The 24,255-nt window shown below is 40.0% G+C and overlaps 2 protein-coding genes across 4 annotated transcripts in view; one reads left to right on the top strand and one right to left on the bottom strand.

The window, feature by feature from the left end:
- Positions 1-24,255, bottom strand: part of LOC141265265 (acyl-CoA dehydrogenase family member 11-like) — a 103,041-nt gene that overhangs the window by 19,431 nt on the left and 59,355 nt on the right. For both annotated transcript variants that reach the window (XM_073678114.1, XM_073678113.1), the window contains exons 11-14: positions 23,113-23,251; positions 21,861-21,968; positions 19,775-19,873; positions 1,326-1,392 (exon numbers count right to left, since the gene is read on the bottom strand). In XM_073678114.1, the coding sequence (XP_073534215.1) occupies positions 1,326-1,392; positions 19,775-19,873; positions 21,861-21,968; positions 23,113-23,251 (413 nt within the window). The remainder of the gene's footprint in view (positions 1-1,325; positions 1,393-19,774; positions 19,874-21,860; positions 21,969-23,112; positions 23,252-24,255) is intronic.
- On the top strand, positions 6,344-16,564 carry ACKR4 (atypical chemokine receptor 4). 2 transcript variants are annotated; one of them, XM_073678111.1, is made up of 3 exons: positions 6,344-6,475; positions 11,875-12,003; positions 13,506-16,564. In XM_073678111.1, exon 3 carries the CDS (start codon positions 13,513-13,515, stop codon positions 14,578-14,580), a length of 1,068 nt encoding a protein of 355 aa, XP_073534212.1. In that variant the 5' UTR covers positions 6,344-6,475; positions 11,875-12,003; positions 13,506-13,512; the 3' UTR covers positions 14,581-16,564. The 2 variants fall into 2 exon arrangements, with proteins under 2 accessions (XP_073534212.1, XP_073534211.1); XM_073678110.1 differs by having other exon boundaries at positions 13,503-16,564.

Here is a 24,255-nt window from a genome sequence, read left to right as displayed (position 1 = left end):
AATGCTTTGGGGCTGTTTCTCTGCCAAGGGACCAGGACGACTGATCCATGTACATGAAAGAATGAATGGGGCCATGTATCGTGAGATTTTGAGTGAAAATCTCCTTCCATCAGCAAGGGCATTGAAGATGAAATGTGACTGCGTCTTTCAGCATGACAATGATCCCAAGCACACCGTCAGGGCAATGAAGGAGTGGCTTCGTGAGAAGCATTTCAAGGTCCTGGAGTGGTCTAGCCAGTCTCCAGATCTAAACCCTATAGAAAACCTTTGGAGGGAGTTGAAAGTCCGTGTTGCCCAGCGACAGCCCCAAAAGATCACTGCTCAAGAGGAGATCTGCATGGAGGAATTGGCCAATATAACAACAACAGTGTGTGCCAACCTTGTGAAGACTTACAGAAAATGTTTGACCTCTGTCATTGCCAACAAAGGATATATAACAAAGTATTGAGATGAACTTTTGTAATTGACCAAATACTTATTTTCCACCAAAATTTGAAAAAAATTTCTTTCCAAATCAGACAATGTGATTTTCAGGATTTGTTTTCTCATTTTGTCTCTCATAGTTGAGGTCTACCTATGATGTAAATTACAGGCCTCTCATCTTTTTAAGTGGGAGAACTTGCACAATTGGTGGCTGACTAAATACTTTTTTTCCCCATTGTATGTCAATTGACAGCACATGATTTGTAGGCCCCAATTCATCAAAGCTTTCACGCCAAAGAACTGGGGTAAAAGCTGTGAAAAGCAGCAAAATTTTTGTGTAATACAGTTTAAGCAACCACTTTAGGGGATTCATATATATTTACCTGGCGTCCATGTATATTGCCTTATGGGCAACCATTACCTCCTATCCTCCTGATGAACCTGATATTACATGGGCGACACACGTTGGGGCAGTAACATGAACTCAAAGTAAACTATAGGTCTGTCCTTCAATGAGGAGGTAATATGTATCAGTAACTACTTGAATTTGGTCCGTTTCTTTCCTATCCCTATGGTACTGAGGCTTGTTATTATATTAATAGCCTTATCAAGTTCTGTGGATTAGTCAGGGTTTAAACTTAAATTTAATCATAAAAATCAGATTTAAAAACAGTAGCTTGTTTTCTGATAACACGAGGTGCTTGTTCTTCCCTGCTTTTCCCATTTGGGTTATGTAGGATTCTACATGGTGGCTTTTTCCACAGATAAATAAGGATGTTAACTGTCAGACATGTATGGTAGATGATACGGATCACTCCTGGTAGAGTGCCAGGGACCCATCAGAACATTTTTCTTTCTGTAAACAGTTCTTATACAGAGGAGCTGCTCCTCTTAAGATATACCTGGAGGATGAGCCATTTTCTGTTTTACCCATTACAATCGCTATTTTGCAATTGGAGTCTCCAGCACCTACAAAAGAGGGGGAAAAAAAATATAAAAGACATGAATTTGGCAAGTCAGGTTTCGAGAAATTTTTATAAACTTTGCTTTTATGATCACGGCAATGAAACAGTTCTTCAAGCCAACATCATTAGCGCAAAATGACCCACATGTTCTAACCATATGATTTCAAAACCATATCAATTCACTAAAATGTCACCAATATGGCTCAAAATATACTTTACATGTACATGTCTTATTACTTACCGTATATATTTGTTTTGCATGTACATGTCTTACTACTTATTTGCTTCCTATGAAGGATATTTGCTTGTTTATCATCAGATATTAGTTATAATAGTTTTGTAACATATATATATATATTAAATGATTAAGAGGATAGAATATGGTTTCCATCTCAATTCTGGCAAGTAGGAAATTCAAATAATAAGATAAGAGCCAGATTCTTAAATGTATACATATTCCATAATCATAAAAAGCGACAACCGGAGGAAAAAAATTATTGAAGAACTACTGGCCCAACAGTCTATCCATCAAGGAAAACTCCACACTATTGACCAGTGTTATTTCATCAGAATTTGTCATTGCCTGAGAAAATATGAGCAAAAAAATGACAGGAAGTATACTCAAAACATGGCAGGCTCTTACTTCCATTTGATCTGGGCTTATCTTAGAGTTCATGATGAATTGATGCAGGTTCTCAGATTGCTAAAAAGACAATAAGGGCTCACTCTCACTTGCGATGCAATCGGATGAGTGCAATCCAATAAAAAAATCGGATTGAACTCGCCCTAATGTTACCCTATGCCAAGCTGCAAGCTGCAATTGCATCCTCAAATCGGATCGCACGCGCCCATATAAGCGTGTGGGTGTGTGTGAAACATCGCACTGCACTCCGATATCACCCGAGTGCAGTGTGATTCCCACCGATGCCAGCAACAGAGGAGATGGAGAAATTACTTTCTCTGTCCCCTCCGCAGCTGTGCTGCGATCCCCTCTGTGCGAGAGGATCAGAGTACTGACACTCGGCTCACACTCGCAGCAGAGCAGGAGCTGAGTGTCATTAGCATATCGCATCGGATGCCATACGTTAGCGGGACCCCCGCCTCAGTAATGTTTCTTGGTGAACCCAACCTGGGTCTACTTCTGTTAATGGCTATCCCTAGCTTAATTAAATGATGTCTTCTTCCATGGAGGATAAGACTGGCCCAGAAGCGGCTGACTCCATAAGGCCCATCATAGCTGAACTTGATATGGGCAGTAATGAATGGGTCCATAAACATCTATCCCATAGATTTGTGCAGTTTTGTATTTTTTTTGTAGTGGTGAAGCCAATTAGGCATCCAAGTCTGGACTTCCCAAGAAAGAAGCCCCCTCATCTTTCAGCGTAGGTCTTTTGCATATTAGCCTTTTTTTTCCTTATTGAAAGGGTAGTGGTCCGGATGCACCACAATTGTCACCTAGATTATCATACCTAGATTGTAAATCCTTTTTTTGCCCGTGTACTTGTAACAATACTTCCCCTTATGTTCTGAATTTTCTACATTAATATCTTTGATGTATTAATAGTGTTTTTTCTAGCCTTTTATAGTTTATTAATATAAACTCCGATGAGTGTGGTGAATTACATTGATTTTCTTTGCTACAATTACACCTGGCAAAGGATGAGAAAGTAAAATGGGCAAGTAAGAACTGAGCGACATTGAGAAGGGGCCAATAAGGATAGCTAGACAATTTGTATACAGCTTACAAGACCTGCTATTTTGGAGAGATTTTAATCAATGATCATTACCTATCAAAGCTGGTTTAAGGTTCATTGGCATCCATAGTTTATTGGTGCAGGTTGGGTTAATTATAATCCATCTGGTCCATTCACACAGAGGAACTGCTGTAGCAAAAACCCCTAAGAGGTGTATGGTTGCCCTGATAGAATGCACCAGAAAACAGTGCTTAGAGGGAATCTGTCAGCAGTTTTTCCTATGCCATCTGAGTGCAGCATGATGTATGGGCAGAGAGTCTGAATTCAGTTATGTGTCATTTACTGGGCTGTGTTGTGTTTTAATAAAAATAAATAAAAATCAGGGTTTTATCAACAGGAGATTATCACTACAGGATTAGATCTTTAGTCCTATGTGGTCCTCTTGTTGTATAACCTCACTCTCATTACTGATTAGCAGCTTTCTGTCCATGTACAGTGTAGACCGAATCATATATATAACTGCCAATCAGTGTTGTGGGCTGAGTTATACAGGGCTCAGCATTCTGAGCACTGCTAGATCTGCAGCAGAAAAAACAGTGATGGTCTCAAAATGGCAGCATGCAGACAGCAAGTGACACATCGATGGTATCAGGTCTCAGCCCTTTCAGCATGCTGTTCTCGGATTACATAGCAAAAACCTGGTGGCAAATTCACTTTGAGGCTATGTGCCCACGATGCATCTCCCCTGGCAGAAAAAACACATGCGGATTGTACATGCGGATTGTACATGCGGATTGTACATGCGGATTGTACATGCATTTTTCCTGCCAGGGACATGTGGATGTGAAGCGTTCTTCACATGCATTTCCGCATGGGGGTTGACCAGCGCTTTCCAAGCGATTTTAGAATCACTTGGAAAGTGCTTGACAACTCGGTCACACTATATAAATCAATGCAACCGGCATGGATTTATATAGTGTGACCCGAGAGAATGTCAAAAAATAAATCTATACTTACCTTCCGATGGCCCCCGCAGTCTTGCTTCACCGTCCCGGCTGCCGGCAGATCGCGTTACACTGAAGGACCTGCCGACGTCAGCGTCGTGTGACCCATCACATGACTATGACGCCAGCGCAGGTCCTTCAGTCCATCGCAAACTGCCGGCATGCAAGGAGGAGCGCATCGGGGGCCGCCAGAATGTAAGTATATATATATTTTTTTATTCGATTCTTTTTTTTTTTTTTTTTTTTTTTACAGTTTCTATGCCTCTGCAGAAACGCTTAAAAAACGCATCGTGGGCACACAGCCTAATAGCTTTCTGCATATGAAGCAGAGTGGCCACAGACTGGTCAGAAGAATTCTGCTCAACAAGGGCAACAAAAGTGGTCTATGAAGCAATGGAAGAAAGTGGCCCGGTTTTCTTTTATATCACGTGAATGGTCATGTGCATATACAGTACAGACCAAAAGTTTGGACACACCTTCTCATTTAAAGATTTTTCTGTATTTTCATGACTATGAAAATTGTACATTCACACTGAAGGCATCAAAACTATGAATTAACACATGTGGAATTATATACTTAACAAAAAAGTGTGAAACAACTGAAAATATGTCTTATATTCTAGGTTCTTCAAAGTAATAAGAAATAGTCTTCCAACAATCTTGCAGGAGTTCCCAGAGATGCTTAGCACTTGTTGGCCCTTTTGCCTTCACTCTGCGGTCCAGCTCACCCCAAACCATCTCGATTGGGTTCAGGTCTGGTGACTGTGGAGGCCAGGTCATCTGGCATAGCACCCCATCACTCTCCCTCTTGGTCAAATAGCCCTTACACAGGCTGGAGGTGTGTTTGGGCTCCTGTTGAAAAATAAATGATGGTCCAACTAAACGCAAACCGGATGGAATAGCATGCTGCTGCAAGATACTGTGGTAGCCATGCTGGTTCAGTATGCCTTCAATTTTGAATAAATGCCCAACAGTGTCACCAGCAAAGCACCCCCACACCATCACACCTCCTCCTCCATGCTTCACGGTGGGAACCAGGCATGTAGAGTCCATCCGTTCACCTTTTCTGCGTCGCACAAAGACACAGTGGTTGGAACCAAAGATCTCAAATTTGGACTCATCAGACCAAAGCACAGATTTCCACTGGTCTAATGTCCATTCCTTGTGTTCTTTAGCCCAAACAAGTCTCTTCTGCTTGTTGCCTGTCCTTAGCTGTGGTTTCCTAGCTGCTATTTTACCATGAAGGCCTGCTGCACAAAGTCTCCTCTTAACAGTTGTTGAAGAGATGTGTCTGCTGCTAGAACTCTGTGTGGCATTGACCTGGTCTCTAATCTGAGCTGCTGTTAACCTGCGATTTCTGAGGCTGGTGACTCGGATAAACTTATCCTCAGAAGCAGAGGTGACTCTTGGTCTTCCTTTCCTGGGGGCGGTCCTCATGTGAGCCAGTTTCTTTGTAGCGCTTGATGGTTTTTGCAACTGCACTTGGGGACACTTTCAAAGTTTGCCCAATTTTTCGCACTGACTGACCTTAATTTCTTAAAGTAATGATGGCCACTCGTTTTTCTTTACTTAGCTGCTTTTTTCTTGCCATAATACAAATTCGAACAGTCTATTCAGTAGGACTATCGGCTGTGTATCCACCTGACTTCTGCACAACACAACTGATGGTCCCAACCCCATTTATAAGGCAAGAAATCCCACTTATTAAACCTGACAGGGCACACCTGTGAAGTGAAAACCATTTCCGGTGACTACCTCTTGAAGCTCATCAAGAGAATGCCAAGAGTGTGCAAAGCAGTCATCAAAGCAAAAGGTGGCTACTTTGAAGAACCTAGAATATAAGACATATTTGCAGTTGTTTCACACTTTTTTGTTAAGTATATAATTCCACATGTGTTAATTCATAGTTTTGATGCCTTCAGTGTGAATGTACAATTTTCATAGTCATGAAAATACAGAAAAATCTTTAAATGAAAAGGTGTATCCAAACTTTTGGTCTTTACTGTACATATATTTTCATGGTTTAAAAATAAATAACTAGATCTCTCATATGTGCAATAAGTTGACCTACTTCTCCTTTGTATGACCTGAAGATTTAGTGACTATAAAAAGAAAAACGATACTATTTCTTATAATATAACTATAACTTTGCTTTTAAAGAGTACTTTATAATACAGAGGAGAGAAGAATAAACATCCTCCTGCTTTTATATATTTCCTGAAACTAAAAAGGAAAAGAAAAACAAGGAGGGAGAGCTTTATCATACTTTCCAGAATAGGGAGGGGTGTTGGCTGGATGACAAAAATGCCTGTAAACTATTTTTTTTTCCTGACAGACCGTCTAATACTAGTCCACACACCACATAAAACCCAGGCTTTCTGCAATAGAGGTGAGTGCATCTGATGCTTTCACAGGCTTTTCTTTATTTCTGTTTGTTGTGAAATTAACCGTGCCATTTTCTTTATGCCATCTACCAAGTCATAGAAACAGACTGCTGAGGACATCTCTATTACAGTTTTATGAGTGACTAATAAAAAACACTTTTGACTTGTTGTAGATCTAGTCTGGATTTCACTAATCATTATCAGGCTAATTTATGACTAATTATTAGTATCATATATTCATGATAATCATTGCATAACTACAAAAGTATGCAAGAGATAGGAGAGAAGAAAGTAAAGTGTCAGTTGTTAAACGTTTCACTGTCTATAGCACAATCTGGTTCTAATTCCCATGTTACTTGTGATGAACTTTGCAGTCTTCTCTACAGGAGTTGCACTAATGTAACTTTCGGGAAGCTCTGCTGCACTTGATTTGTTGATTTAATTCTGTCTAAGCCAACAAGTGGCTCATTGTGGTCAGATGGACAAAATCCGCTAGACAAAGCCAAAAGAGATGAAAAAAGAATCCTAGGGAAATCTTACAGTCTGATGAAGTCAAGTCACAAGGCAAAACGTGTTTTAGGTTCAAATTCACAAGTCCATAATGAATTTATAAGTCCATTACTTTTAGATGGTCCTTAAATATATGCTACTTCATTACACTGCGATATAGTCTAAAATTCCTACTTAATGTAAAACATTACATTTTTCTGCCGGAATATACATAATTCCAGTGACAAATTAACAATAGAATAAGCTAAAAAAATCCCACACAAATTTATAGCTTTTGTAATTTACAATAATAAAGCCAAGTTATTGGACCAAATAAGACAAACTTAAATGTTGGCTACAGGGCAAATATATACTTTCTACTGGATGAGAACACTTAGCAAATAGTGATGAAACTCTTACACTACTGAGTATGTACCAGAGTTTTCAGAAACTCTTTCACTTACATGAGCCCTTGCGACAAACTATAGTGAGGTGTAAAATATGTATAGGTATGCACACATGCATTACAAGTATAGAAAGTCCTTTTAAAGTCTAGGGAAGCACAGACATACATGCCTCATTCCTCATTAGCACTGAGGACTGATGGAGATGGTTCACCGAGCAGTGACGCAGAGAATTTGCAGGTTACTCTCACTTTACTCGCACTCCAGCGCTATTCCAACTGCTAATATAAGATGATAGGAAATAGGGCAATGCTACAATGTAAATTGATCTGAGGACAAATTGAGGAATTGATGAATTACATTCTTGAACTCTTTTAATACACTTCTTATAGTAGAGGAGGTACAGGGAATTAAATTCCTCTGTTCTATAACTGTCCACATGCCAAGATAAATAAACCAATGCCACAAAAAAAATGCTACAATGTGTTTTGAAAAAGACTTGTGAAATTTGTAATTTTAAGTAAGCTAAGCAGCAGTAATTAATGTCAAGAAGCAGCTGCAAAAACAAATATTAGATGAGGGGTGAAAACAAAGATCAAATCTGTGTGCTCAAGGTAATATTACCCCTTAAATCTCTTTTAAGATCACATCCTAAATATGGGATTTAGTTTCAGGCTCTATGTTGTTAAAATTATATAGGTGAGCTGGAAAGTGTATACAGGCAGGAAGCCAAATAATTAAAGTTTTCTCCTAGTTGAATAAGCCCAATATATCTAGCCTCTCAGGTAACACCTTAGCAGTTATGTTATTGAGATGTTTGCACAAAGGATCATAGGAAGTGCATTATGTGTGGAAGAAAGAAAATTTTGATATTTGTTTAGGAAAGGGTTCTTTACAGTTAGAGTAGTCTACTATACCCGGAGAGGTGGTAATGACAGATACTGTGTTAGCTTATTAAAAGGCTAGATTCTTATGTACAAAAGAAGCTGATGGACGCACAGGGAATCCATGAGGGATCTGTGCTCCCCATGGCAGCCTTGTCCCATTACTTCTGATTGTAAAAGGTAAAGATTCTAATGCTAGGAGAAGCATTATAGATTTGAGAGGTCAGCAGAGAGATATACATAGATTCACAATGGAAGCATAAAATGTATTTGCATTAAAGGACTGGCTATGATTCACGTTTATTCCATGATTACACAACTAAATTGTGATATTGTGGTTTTAAATGATCAGCAAATCATTGTGTCACAAACATGGATTTTACAGAACTGCTATTCCACTGAACAGTATGGCTAAGGCTGAATAGAAAAGTTAAGGTCATATGAATAGCACGTAATAGGAAACAGCGATTTCCTATAACACGTCCTTAACCCATGGAAGATTTTACAATATCAGGCAGAAACATAACAGATGTTAAACAATTCACAGAACAGCATTTTGTATCCTGCACAAAGCAGACCAAATATATAGACATATTATAACATATAGGCAATAATATATATGTTAGTTTACTTATAATTACACAAATGGAGAAGAAACCTACCATAACTCAATCACTCACATTCCGGAGTGTCCACCTAAAGAGTTTCTAAGTTAGGATTCATGTTCTCCACTTATATAGCCACTGGTAAGTTTAATCAATCCCTGATTTAGCAATGGATTGCCACACTTAAAGGGTTTAAAAACCTGCAGTCAAACCTCAGGATTTCCACTAAGAGGTCACATTACAAGAGCTCTGGTTTTGAGAAAACCATGTGTCCTTAATCAAATATGCTAATGAGGTGCTTTGTGCACTCTAGGTGTGACCAAGCAGTTCATGGCACCTTCTCACTTACTTGATTTTCATCCATCTGACAGCTTTGGCTTTAAAAGGAGCCAGAGGAGGGCAATCAAGAAACACATGGGTAGAGATAGATTGAGAACAAGTAGGTGAGAAGATGCACCAACCTGCTCAACCATGTTAAGGGAGCACTGGGCACTTTATTAGCATATTTAAATAAAGAACTAATTCTGGCAAATGCAACAACAAATTTGGACACTAAAATGGTGCGATTTTTTATCAGGGCCATGTCCGCTTCAAGTTGCTGTGCTAGGTTTAAGCAGTCATTTTGTGCAGACAGACTGCCTTTCAATATGTCAAAAGAAGGAGTTTCATTACAGGCTTCTGAAATACAAATTAATGTTTCTTGTTGGAAGTTATACTTTAAGTTCTTTAGTTCAGTAAAGCCAGTAACAGACAGATAAGGGGACCAAAAAGAAGATTTTTTTTTATAAACAATGTACAGCACAGACCAAAAGTTTGGACACTCCTCATTTAAAGATTTTTCTGTATTTTCATGACTATGAAAATTGTACATTCACACTGAAGGCATCAAAACTATGAATTAACACATGTGGAATTATATACTTAACAAAAAAGTGTGAAACTACTGAAAATATGTCTTATATTCTAGGTTCTTCAAAGTAGCCACCTTTTTTTTGATGACTGCTTTGCACACTCTTGGCATTCTCTTGATGAGCTTCAAGATGTAGTCACCGGAAATGGTTTTCACTTCACAGGTGTGCCCTGTCAGGTTTAATAAGTGGGGTTTCTTGCCTTATAAATGGGGTTGGGACCATCAGTTGTGTTGTGCAGAAGTCTGGTGTATACACAGCCGATAGTCCTACTGAATAGACTGTTAGAATTTGTATTATGGCAAGAAAAAAGCAGCTAAGTAAAGAAAAACGAGTGGCCATCATTACTTTAAGAAATGAAGGTCAGCCAGTGCGAAAAATTGGGCAACCTTTGAAATTGTCCCCAAGTGCAGTTGCAAAAACCATCAAGCGCTACAAAGAAACTGGCTCACATGAGAACCGCCCCAGGAAAGGAAGACCAAGAGTCACCTCTGCTTCTGAGGATAAGTTTATCCGAGTCACCAGCCTCAGAAATCGCAGGTTAACAGCAGCTCAGATTAGAGACCAGGTCAATGCCACAAAGAGTTCTAGCAGCAGACACATCTCTACAACAACTGTTAAGAGGAGACTTTGTGCAGCAGGCCTTCATGGTAAAATAGCTGCTAGGAAGCCACTGCTAAGGACAGGCAACAAGCAGAAGAGACTTGTTTGGGCTAAAGAACACAAGGAATGGACATTAGACCAGTGGAAATTTGTGCTTTGGTCTGATGAGTCCAAATTTGAGATCTTTGGTTCCAACCACAGTGTCTTTGTGTGACGCAGAAAAGGTGAACGGATGGACTCTACATGCCTGGTTCTCACTGTGAAGCATGGAGGAGGAGGTGTGATGGTGTGGGGGTGCTTTGCTGGTGACACTGTTGGGGATTTATTCAAAATTGAAGGCATACTGAACCAGCATGGCTACCACAGCATCTTGCAGTGGCATGCTATTCCATCCGGTTAACGTTTAGCTGGACCATCATTTATTTTTCAACAGGACAATGACCCCAAACACACCTCCAGGCTGTGTAAGGGCTATTTGACCAAGAAGGAGAGTGATGGGATGCTACGCCAGATGACCTGGCCTCCACAGTCACCAGACCTGAACCCAATCAAGATGGTTTGGGGTGAACTGGACCGCAGAGTGAAGGCAAAAGGGCCAACAAGTGCTAAGCATCTCTGGGAACTCCTTCAAGATTGTTGGAAGACCATTTCCGGTGACTACCTCTTGAAGCTCATCAAGAGAATGCCAAGAGTGTGCAAAGCAGTCATCAAAGCAAAAGGTGGCTACTTTGAAGAACCTAGAATATAAGACATATTTGCAGTTGTTTCACACTTTTTTGTTAAGTATATAATTCCACATGTGTTAATTCATAGTTTTGATGCCTTCAGTGTGAATGTACAATTTTCATAGTCATGAAAATACAGAAAAATCTTTAAATGAGAAGGTGTGTCCAAACTTTTGGCCTGTACTGTATATGAGTTAATAAGACAACCCCTTCTCATTTGCCCTATTGAGGAATATGACGTGATAGTGCGGGCAGTCACTTGTCACTTGGAACCTTGAGGTGCAAATACAAAGGGTCTCTTGCTCTGATGAACTTGGTCACGTATTACATACTCCAGGTACTCAACTGATCACCTGGCCAGCTTGACAAAATTATGATGTCCTGATGAAGATGAAGAACTCTTCTCAATTTATTTTGTAAAATGTACTTTGCTGGTCTGCTCAAAAGGTCCGATAATTGGGAGCGAGCCTCCTTACGAATGCTCATTTCCCAATTGGGCCATATAATTTGGCCCCAACAGCCTTGATCTTTTGAATATTGCCAAATAGTCCATCCTGAATTAAAGGCAGAGATGAGATAAAAAGGCTTGGTGGGCTTTATTCTACCCATCCCTGCTCTTCTTACTGATGCATTAGACATATCTCTAAATAATTTAGTCATATCAGCTCTATTTAGGGAAGCAAAACGAAATCTGCCCTACCCATCTTTCCCAAAAGCTTCCGGCAGTTTAATAGCACTGAGATATGTTCTTACATGTAAGTGTAATATTGATATTTCTGTACACAGGAGCTTTTCTCTACATTGCATGGACTCAATGATGAAATGTACAGCTCTCCATGTTACCAATAGCCACAGTGTGAACTACAGCAAGATCTTTCTCTCCAATTATTGGATTCTCTCTACCTAACTACTCTTGTGAGTATCCATTCATGAATACACTTGTACCCAGGCAATTGCCATCCTACCATTGATCAAACAACTTGTAGCTGCCTAGATCATGTGGACCAAAGTAGTAGATTCCCCAATGATCATAAAATATTCTTATTATGATACAGATAAACTGTTTGCTGTTAATTCTTCTCGATTATCATGCGAGTAGCCATAAGGCCACCTTCACACGTCCGTGAAAAATCGGTACTGGTGCCATCCATGTGTTAATGTTTAGCATCAGTCATCAGTGTTTTTCCAGTATAGGTGAAGAAAGAATTAAATTACAAAAGTTTCTCCTATACGTTTCAGTGTTAAACATGTAAAGCACACGCATGCCATCTGCGTGCCGTACATGTTTTTTTACGGACCCATAGACTTGTGTTGGCTCTTGTCATTCGCGCTGTCGAGGAAAAAAAAAACACGACAGGTCTCTGTGTTATACACGGACACGGTGCGTATAAAAACCTACGTGCACAACAGTATAGGTTACAATGGGTACGTGTAGTATCAGTGAAAGAAACTCATACCACACGTACTTGAAGCAGACATGTGAAGGAGGCCTTAGACCACATTGGTTGCAGGGTAGATCATTTATATTTTTGTATACATTTTTAAATGGTACATTAGCTATATCTAACATAAGGAGTTTTTTTAATGGCCTCAGAGTGTTATGCACCGGCAGACTGAGCTTTCTTATAAAGTAATTGGGCCACTGTTTTGATCTATGTCTATGAACTCATTGTGACATTTTCCTGACTGGCCGAGACTGGCATTAGGTCGGGTTCAGAAGAGCCCATTTTCAGTCCATGTGCTGTCTCTGGGCAAAAAGGACCACATATAGACAATACGCAGATCAATGGCAGCCTATGTACTAGGGAACGAACGGAGGACAAGTGCGGGGAGTAGCATGAATCAATTATGACTGGTCCGATTACCTCAACAGTCATCTGAATACAGCCTAATGCTATATAAAAAATATATATCTAGGAAAAAAAATGCATTTGTCTCTAGTGAAAAATCAGAAGAAAACTCCCTCCCCCCATTGCCTCCTGAAGCAAACAACAAATACTTATTTCTTTTTTTATCCTTTGAACTGTAGTGTGATACTTTTGGTTAGTACTTTTTAAAGTTTAAGCATTCTCTATACAGATCATTTAAAAATTATGATTTGAGTTTTTACATTAAAACCTGTAGGAATGCAGTGCTGTGTTATCTAATCTGTTTTTGCCTACATTCCCCCATTTGCATGATAATGGCTAGGGAGGTAAAAACAGACAAGTCACAGATGTTGGTCTACTGATAACTATTGATAAGGAGTAGGGAACATCCTATACAAGCCCAGCTGCCAGCCCTACAAAACTATTGTCCACTCAAAAATAGTCTTTAAATTATGTTAGTAACATTTGTAGAGTATTTAAGCTTACGACAACATAAAATATTCTCCATAAAAATGTAATAATTCTCAAGTTTCCTTACTACGGCAGAAGCATCAGAATGAATCGACACATGACCACTACAACCATGACAACCGAAAGTTATGAAGATTACAATCACACAGCTTTTGATTATGACAATTATGAAGAACTTTGCATGAAGCACGACATCCGGAGATTTGCTTCTGTTTTCCTTCCAGCGTTCTACTCTGTGGCGTTTGTGCTTGGTGTAGCTGGAAATTCCTTAGTGGTTGCTATTTATGCATATTATAAGAAAATTAAAACGAAGACTGATGTCTACCTGTTGAATCTAGCGGTGGCAGACCTTCTGCTGCTCTTCACCCTTCCCTTCTGGGCCGTTGATGCCTCCATTGGTTGGCAGTTTGGACATGCAATGTGCAAGATAACCTCTGCTTTGTACACCGTGAACTTCAGCTCGGGTATGCAGTTTCTGGCTTGCATTAGTTTGGACAGGTACTTTGCAGTGCTTAGAGTATCCACACATCAAAATTTCAAGAGAAGATGCTTGGCAATTTGCCTTTTTGTTTGGATCACGTCAGCATTGCTGAGCATCCCCGACTTACAATTCAGTGACGTAAAGGAACACAATGGAAAGCATGCCTGCCTCCCAACGTATCCTAAAGAGTCTGTAAAACAGGTCACTGCCTTCATTCAGATTCTGGAAACCGTGTGCTGCTTTGTAATCCCTTTCATTATCATGCTGTTCTGCTATTCTGCCATGGCCAAAGTCCTTATTAAAACCCCAAACATTAAAAGATTTCGGTCACTGAAGGTCTTATTGGCAGTGGTGGGAATTTTTCTCATCACTCAGCTGCCATACAATGCCATCAAATTCTGGAGAGCCATTGACATTGTATATGTTCTGATAACAAGTTGCCAGGCCAGCAAAACCATAGACTTAATGATGCAAGTGACAAGTAGCATGGCGTTATTTCACTGCAGCCTCAATCCGCTATTATACGCTTACATGGGAACCACATTTAAAACTTATGTGGCGAAAACAGTGAAAAAAGTTGGCTCTTGGAGAAGACAAAGATCTGAGAGTGCTGAAGAGTACTCCATGTATTCTGGCAATCATGTGGAAGAAACAAACAGTTTTTCTATCTAATACTCTTAAAATAACTTGTTTAGATAAACTTGTAGAAAATGTCAATGACAAGAGGGGAATAAAATACAACTTGTTATTAATAAAAATGCCAGATTCATAATTCCACCGTGCTGAGAGCAAGTCTATCCAGCAGTCTAATACTACAGTGTAAGGTACCGATAAAGCCTAACTGAAAATTGTCTATATCTAGAGTTAGGACAATATGTTGAGGCCACTAGGAAAATATTAAATTATTCCTCCCTTGCTGCACTTTTTGCAATCCTAGCCCAATTCAACTACCTAAAACTATAGATACCAGACTCACTAGTATTGTTTGCTGGATACTGATACAGAATTATTTTGTAATCTAGACGCGATTCTGTCGCCCACTAGACAGCAGACATCAGGAGACCACTGGCCATAGAGTCACACATTATAGGCTCTTGTGCCAAGCATGTAAATAGTCTCCCGATAAGCCGCTGTCAAATGGGCGAGTGAAACAGGTCGAGACTTCAAATTGGAAATTCTATATCAGTATCCAGCATTAAATACAAGCGAGTCTTATATAACTAGTTTATTATTAGGTAATTTAATTGGGCAAGGTTAGGAACGAGTGTAGAAGGAGGAATTTCTATAAATTCCTATCTGTTGCTAGCTCTAGTTTAGTGGCCTCAACATTGTGTCTTAATTATTAGGCAACGTTCACACGTTCAGTATTTGGTCAGTATTTTACATTAGTACCTGTAAGCCAAAATCAGGAGTGGAACAATCAGAGGAAAAGTATAATAGAAACATGTCACCACTTCTGTATTTATCACCCACTCCTGGTTTTGGCTTACAAATACTGATGTAAAATACTGACCAAATACTGAACATGTGAAGGTGGCCTTAGCTGCAGACAATTTTCAGTTAGGCTGTATTTATTAGCCAACACTGTAGTGTTAGACTATATTAAACTGATGGATACATTTGCTCATTGCATGGTGAAGTTGTAAAATTGAATTTTTAATTAATAACAATAAAAGTTATATTTTAGCATTTTAGTCCACTCAAGTCAATGATACATTTTAAAATTAGGCTCATAAGTATTTGATGTCTTTGAATAGCAAACGTGTAAACTTGTAGAAAGCACAGGAAATCTATCATATCTGTTACAAATATACATGTTACCTTAATGTAAAATTCCTGAACGTACTATGCCGAATATAGAAGCCATGAACCGTCCCGTTCAGGCTCTGCACGAGGCATAACATAATATCAGAGTTTCCTGGAAAGTTATTTTAAAAGGAGTTTCTAAAATATTTACATTGTATGTACTATAGCTGTAAGTAATGAACTGATGACTACATTAAAAAAATGGCATTTCCAAAAGTCACATTGATATGTAAATGACGTTGGAGAGCTATTGTAGATCTGAAGCCTCTGTCACTCCAGCTCTATTCCCAGCCCAGTGCCACCTCCTCCTGCTTGACTGACAGCATGCTGTGTGACTTCAGGCAAAGGAGGAGGCAGGAGGAGGAGGCAGTTCCGGGCAAACACGGGGAGATCATACAAACTCCTTGCAGATGTTGCCCTTTGTGGGATTTGACCCCAGCGCTGCAAGGCTACAGTGCTAACCACTGAGCCACCATGCTGCCCAATGATCCAGTCAAACTATTAGAAGCTGGATTTATATATGAAGATGGATGAAAATATACTAAACTGGTTGTTTTTTTATTTTATAAAGTGTGCAGCACTAGGGAAAAATCCAATATTAAAAACAACCAGAGATGTAACCCACTCTTTCTTGCTCCAGTCTTTCTTGATTGGCTGCAGTGGTCAGGTGAGCTATAAACATGACGTCATGGCAGCAGAACATCACTGCTCAGTGGTGAGGTCATATCTACATCAGCCGAGCTACTGCGCCTAATTGTCTGCAGTGTTCAAGAACACTGCAACCAATCAAGTTTCTATAAGCCTTTAGATCATTGGTGTATGAGGTCTAATAAAATGGATTATTTCATCAGTTCTTTTGCAATGTATTACATAAGCAAAACAAAGCAAAGTAAACTGAACAAGGCAGGACTATTGATTTCACAAGAAACAGAAGAAATATATTACAGCAACAGCAACTCACAATCTTTGGAAAACTTTTTAAATATTTAATGGCGCACTTACAAAAGTCAATATAATAAAGATTCATATAAAACAGTCACTCCCATTCCATATACTGCTGATAGATTTATTCCAAATATTATTTTGAAGTAATAAAAAAGGGAACTAACCACCATAAGTAAACATTACAGGCCTAAATTGGGCTTATGGGCGCCGCATCTTGGCATATTTAGCTTTTTTGCTGCATATAGAATAGTCTGCAGTTAACAAATGATGGCAAGCCAACAACCTTCCACCTCAGCTCTGAACGTCCGTACATGCGCTCTGAATGTCTGTACATGCGCTCTGAACGTCCGTACATGCGCTCTGAATGTCTGTACATGCGCTCTGAACGTCCGTACATGCGCTCTGAACGTCCGTACATGCGCTCTGAACGTCCGTACATGCTCTCTGAATGTCTGTACATGCGCTCTGAATGTCTGTACATGCGCTCTGAACGTCCGTACATGCGCTCTGAATGTGTGTACATGCGCTCTGAACGTCCATCTCATATGTACGGTCCGATTTGCTTTCTGAGCAGATAGCTTTCTATACAGCCGTCTGCCTGCACTCTCGCTGAGAGCGGATATTGAGCACTTCTTCTGTGACTGAGGGCTGACTGGAGCATGCGCAGTAAAACTTTCTATATAGCGGTCGGGTTGAACAGTACAAGCCAGTAGTCTCCATCACAGAAGAAGCATTAACCCCCGAGATGCGTCTTATAAACATGCCAATTTCCTCTGAGCAGTATGAAAAAACATCTGCACATGCTCGGCCCAAAAAAACCTTCTGCACATGCTCGGCCAGAAAAAACATCTGCACATACTCGGCCAAAAAAACCTTCTCCACATGCTCAGCCAGGGCATGAGACTCCTGCTACAGGACAAGCTATACATCTTTACCAGACTGTAAGAGGAAAATTATGTCATTTTGAAAATGAATTGAATTTGAAAAGTTTTGTCTTTTCCAAAGCTCTTTTAAACAGAATGCATTTATTTTCATGGGAAAACCCAAATTTAATGCCACACATTGTACATGTACGGCACTGGAAGCTGCTGGTCATCTTACTTAATAGTGAGTAATTTTCTAAATTAAATATGGTATTTTAAAAACTTAGTAACTTGCATAAACTGTAAAAGTTCTTGACTGGAGTACACGTCTCTGGTAAACGCCAGCTGAAGGATGCACCAATCTCATCTTTGTGGTATCTTACGCCAGCGAACTCTACATAAAGACTAGTGGAAGCAATGCCAGTCTTAATGACTCTACCACTATATTTTGAGACAAATTAGACTAAAAAAAACAATTACAAACTGAAGATAGTGGGTAAAGCAGGCAAGAATGGGAGTTGTCTGTACATACTCGACTTGTATCCTTTACAGAGCAGAGGGTACACAAACTTTAGAGGTCAACAGCGTGCCTGTAAAACTAAACATTTTCCTTACACTTCTATCTCTGGGGAAAGCTAAAAAGAGAAGATTTATAACAGGAATGGAGATCCCACTAGCACACCGTATAATAGCTTTTAAAGTTTACAGTATGTGTCAGGAAGTATTTAAAGATGGCCAATGTGAAAGGCAAACAAGGGAAATAACAAAACAAGGGAAAGCCTAAACATTTACAGCTCAAATCCCCAAAGGAAATCTTTATCCCTCGCATGATCTACATATCAGCAGGTAAGGGTTATAGAGCCAGAACATGTGTATTTCTTGTAAGGAGCATGCCTTAGCTATCTTGGCATGCAATAGCAAATCCTGCTATATCAGATTCCTTGTCAGACATAACTAATGCAAAGACGGATAGGAGTACACAGCTGCTAGTATCTGTAGAATGTACAGTACATACTGTCGTATCTACTGCAAATACCAAGGAATACTTGATTTTCTTAAAATGATTACTAAACAGATGCAGACATCCACCTTTTGGTTCCTTGGCAGCTGAAAAGTCCAACTTCCAGCCATATGTAAAGTTGTAATTTTGCAATAGGTAGATAAGAAACTTACCATTTCTGAAACTGAATTTATTCGAGGGCGTGATGACCCCAAGACTTACTCTCAAGAAGTTTTTCCGCCGATAACAGGATGACAAATTTCCAGCATGTTGCATCCGGTTTTGAAATGAGGACAGATAGGGTGGAGAGGATGGGTGTGCAGAGATGTGCTCATCCCCAGGAATAAACACAAAGAGGACACACTTGAAAATGACCGTGGGGAGTGATATTAGCTGTGAACCTTCAGGATAAAGAACTTAATATTTCAAAGAGCAGGCTAACTTAAAGGTGATGTACACTAATGGACAACCCCAGTTTAATCAGTTCCGGACCCCAATTACAATAAAAACCATGTGCGTGTCACTTGTCATGGCAGCCAATGTCATGTCACCCTTTGGAACCACATCGCAGGAATGGCACCGCTGTGGGAGAGGAGTAAACATTGTTTTCATTTTAATTGAATTCCTGAATTGATTAAGCTATGGTTAGAGGGGGTCTTTCACAAGACATTTGCCTCTATTATGTAGTTCTACTCTCTGAAACTTCTATTATGCTATTGTCTCATGGAATCATAACCAGATTTACATGTCTAGTACTGAGCTGACGCTGTACAAAATAACAGTAATTGCAATCAAACATACACAAACATCTATAAAAGGAAGTTTATAGAGAATTTGTCACCAGGTTGTTGTTGTTGCATCTGAGATCAGCATAAAATAAGGACAGTGACCAGATTCCAATGATAGGTCACTTACTGGGCTTCTTGCTGTAGCTTTGATAAATCACTGATTTAGCAGCTTGCAGCTCTGAAAGTCCTCTCAGTTCATGAGCTCTGACTGTCCTCGCCACGCACCATTGATTGCCACGTCTATGCACTGTGCAGATAGACAGCACTCAATCAGTCGTATAGGCAGGTTACACAGGACTTATCCTTCAGAGGACTTACAGAGCAGAAGCAGATAAAACAGAGAATTTATCAAAATACGGCAAGAAGCACAGTAAGAGACCCCTGTTCCAACACCGAGTCCATGTCACTATTTTAGACGGCTTTCAGATTTGGCTTTTCAGAAACTAAAAACATGTTCTACTCACCACTGCTCCACCACTTCTTTCCATTGACCAGGTAGCTGTCTCCATCTCTTTTGATGCAGCACTCCATGTTGGTGGCGTCACTGGAAGCTACGTCAGGCTCTGAGTATGGAAAACGTAATAATGGTCATTCTGTGTTCAATACAATAACTGTTCATAAAACCATATACAGCATCTGATCAGGTTATAAACAACACTTTGGGAACAAAAACTTATTAGGCCCAATGCCACACTGATGGATAGTTTAATACACTACAATTCATAGCAGTGCTTTTCTTAGTGTCCATAGACTGAATACAATGAACCCATGTGCTCTCTGTAGGCAACTACTTGTTCCTGTTCACATTACCCTGATTATTGCTAATAACAACAAAACAAAAAAGGATAAAAGCATCCAAGAAGAAAGGATCGACCCTTAATATATTTGGGAGAGGTAGACACATGAATATATAAAGAAAATCAGACTGACACCCGTACTCTGCTATGTACCATCTAGAGGTGAGTGGGGCTTATTCTTTCAGCATACTACTATTCAATGTATAACTAGATCAATCAAAATGGTGGTAAATGCAAATGTATATCAGATATTATAGCCCATACTGTTAGAAAGAAAGAAATCACCTAGAAATCTGTGCACATTTCTACACATACGGCTGTAAGTGCTCTTATACAGATCACATAAGGTTGTAGGGGAGGCAGAGTTGCATGCCAATCTCCAAATGTGTACCATAATTGACTTAATGTGGCAAAGTGATGGAGTCACTAGCCGTGAGGTCTGTTATGGGAGAGTGCTATAACGGGATACTTAAAGAAGCACTCCTCCTCCCATCAAAGCTTTATCCAATTAATTTATTGCAATCATCATATTATATAGCACTGTGTACTTACAATTGCTCATTTTGCCTTTTTACCCAGCTATTTTTTCTCTTTTCTCTGAGCTATGTAGAAACAGGAAGTCTCTTGTCCCAGCATTTATTATCCCCCTCTTCAACTCCTGACCCAGCTGCCCCCCCCCCCCCCCGCCAGGGACTTTTGCAGTGACTTATGACTCATACAGGGAACATTGACCTCCTGCTTCTGCATAGAGCTTAGAAGGATTCAGTTAGTCAGTTTTTAATCATATGATGTCATAGACCTAATGGAAAACAGAATAATTAACTGGGTAGAAAGGGAAAATGAGCAATTGTAAGTACACAGTGCTATATAATATGATGATTGCAAGATATTAAGAGGATACATTTTTTTATGGGAGGAGTGCTTCTTTAAGTGTCAGACAAAGAAATACCCTTTTCCACAGAGTCAGCCATACTGTGTCCAAAAAAAAAAATCTTGATGCAGTACTGTTCCTTATCTTAACCAAAATGCACATCCATTGATAGTGATACTTCCACCTAATATCAGACATTATGGGCCCAATTATTGCATGCGTGCCTGGCTTTCGCCAAGTTTTTGGCGCTCTGCATTTTTTTTTTTTAGTTTGCCACTGTAGACGACATTAACATTTTCCATATGTTTTTGCCTAATTCATCATTTGCAACTCTCCTTAGAATACGCCATGAATGTCTGATCGGCCGGGGTCAGACACCCAGCACCCCCGCTGATCAGCTGTTATCGGTGGCGGCAGCTGCCGGCTGGAAGTACTCACTTACTGAGCTGCTCCATCTACTTGTAGTGGCCAAGGCAGGGTACTGCACATCCGGCTCCTATTCAAATCAATAGGAGGTGGCCGCCGCCGCCGCCGCCGCCGATGACAACTGATTGGCAGATCATAAGGATAGGCCATCAATGTAAAAGTAGTGGACAACCTCTTTAAATGTCCTGAATTTTACATTGTAAATGGTGGCTTGTATGAATGGCCTGCCAGTAATAGCGATCATGAGGAGAAACAGAAGAAGGAACTCCAGCAGGAGCCATCTTTAACACCTTCCTATCATGATTACTGCCTTTCGAAAACCACTTTTTTTCCCCCACTAACGTAGCAGTATGAGGGCTTGTTTTTCACAGTAGTTTTGAATGACACCATTTTATTTACCATAAAAAGTACTGGAACATGTAGTGGGGAGATCCTTTATATCTTAGTCATCCTCACCTGTCATGCAGAAACACGACTGAATTTTCCCCTTAAGTAAAGGCTCAAGCCACTGCTTCTTTTGCTCCTCTGTGCCGTACATGTGAAGCACCTCCATATTGCCGGTATCTGAAAAACAGAATTGATACCATTTAATACATTACAGAACATATTTATATAAAGCCCAATCCCGCTGCAGTAATTGTATACACTGCTGAATTAGTATTAACTGCTCAGAAATGGTTTTATTTTTGATTGCACCTATATGCTCTAATGCCCTGTTCATACTAGTGCTGTGGCTAATTGCTACAAGAAAAGGCTAATCACAGAGCCACATCTGCCCCATTGACTTCACCATTTTTATAATCAACATTTTGATAGGAAAAAATGGTATTACATGCAACATGCCAAAGCTGATTGATTCTGTGATGGAGGCTCTGAAACACTTGGGCTCTGTTCACATTTGTATCACATCATCCTAAATGCAGCACTTGTCAAAGTGGTCCAATGCCTACATGAAAGTGCCACCATTCTGACGGCCTGACATAATGTGTCCCCAAGCTCCATGCCAAAAGTCCGCTGCCTAAGGTGAAGTTCACACATTGCAGATTTCCAGTGCAGTATACAAAGCTTAGTAATGGAATAGGGTGAAATCTCTAACAAAATCCGGAAGTAACACATGAGGACTCTGCTGTGGATTCATCACCAAATTTGCAGAGGAAACATTCCACAGCGGGTGAATATGGCCTGACTTTATACTTTATGTAGACATTTTGGCCCCGAGTTATCATTGCTGTTTCTCCAGTTTTCTGACATTATTTGCTCCTTTTTAATGGCTCTTCATTTTTGTGCTGTTTAGGTCGTCTTTCTTTTGTAATTTTCTTTGATAACTTTGGTTATTTAGCGTTATGAAATATCATATTTTCTTGGCGAATCTTACTCTAGTCCCTGCCTGGAGTAAGGTTCCTGGAGGAGTTTTCAATTCGGTGCATCTTTTTTTTCTTCAGGTATTTGCGACTTTTGGCGCTAAAAAAACTGCAAAAACTGATCAAAGACAAGAATAAGCAATTTTTAATATTGCACCATTCTGAAGAAATGGGGGCAAAATAACCCCAAAAAACATCGAATGCCACAAAAAGAAAGACTTCAAGAAATTGCAAATGATGATGATTCTGGTCCTTTGTCGTGTACACTTAAAGCCATCAGCACCTGAGAGACGTCTTCTACGAGTGACGGTATGCCCACTGAAGTCTAGTATATACAAGATACTTGCCTGGTGCTTGGCAATTGAAAACCTCTGGAGCAAAGAAACATTTCCCAGTTTCTTCTGCAATGAAGGCGTAGTCTGTCTGGCTAAGACCACTGACAGCTGGCAGAAACAAATTCCACAGTCCTTCAGCTCTTGCCAGTTCCTAAGCAGAAATATATATATAAAAAAAAAAAAATCACGTTTATATCAAATGCTTTTGATTTATTTTTTGAAAGGCCTTTTTTTCCATTTTTTATAGCCAATGAAAATATTATCAATTAACAGCAACTAGAGTCATATACATACACTTAGTACATAAAGCCTTATACACAACACACACAACCGGTCCCCATGCCCAACCCCCTCCCCCAAAATGTCTCTGCTAGGAATAGTATCGGGCTATTGCTAATAAACCTGATGAGTACACCCACTGGAGCTCTTTATAACGTCCAAGAGTCCACACAGCCATAGTAAAGAAGCTGGAATGGTGGGGTCTTTTCCTGTCAGTCATTCTCACATTGAGTACGAGGAGCAGCTTCAACCCACCCCAGCGTATTGGCAGAAAGTGTGAAGAAATGGGAAGATTTCCCATCCACTACTCTTAGCTTTGCAGGGAATAACCGCATTTAGACCCCTTCTCTCGCAACTTGACGCGGACTTCAGCAAATTGAGTACATTGTTCTCTGACACCAACTGAGAAAGCCTTAGTTACTTACCGGTAAAGGGATTTTTCGGAGCCCATGACAGCACCACGTGAGAGAGAGGATCCGCCCATCAAGGACAGGAAACCTACAGGTTAAAAAGGGCGCCCCTCTCTTCCCGCCTCAGTTTAGTTAACAGAGCATGAGAGTACCGCCAAGGTTAGTTATAACAAAACATAATCACATTAAGTACATTACTTTTCATCAATTTCCCGCAAGGGTGCACAAAAAGAAATCAACTCTACGGGAGTGCACAACACCAGTGAAGGGAGGGAATATACGGGTGCTGTCATGGGCTCCGAAAAATCCCGTTACCGGTAAGTAACTAAGGCTTTATTCGGTATACCATGACAGCACCACGTGAGAGAATTACAGAGACGAAGGAAATTAGGGAGGGACCACAGCTTGAAGCACCCTTCTCCCGAAAGTGAGATCTGCAGAGCCACCCAGATCCAATCTATAGTGC

This window comes from Phyllobates terribilis, unplaced genomic scaffold (genome assembly GCF_046119375.1).
Source record: "Phyllobates terribilis strain yellow unplaced genomic scaffold, ASM4611937v1 Scaffold_4__5_contigs__length_816908805, whole genome shotgun sequence".
Lineage (NCBI taxonomy): Eukaryota > Metazoa > Chordata > Amphibia > Anura > Dendrobatidae > Phyllobates > Phyllobates terribilis.
Note: the sequence above shows the minus strand (reverse complement) of the source record. Positions and strands in the feature narration are given on the sequence as shown.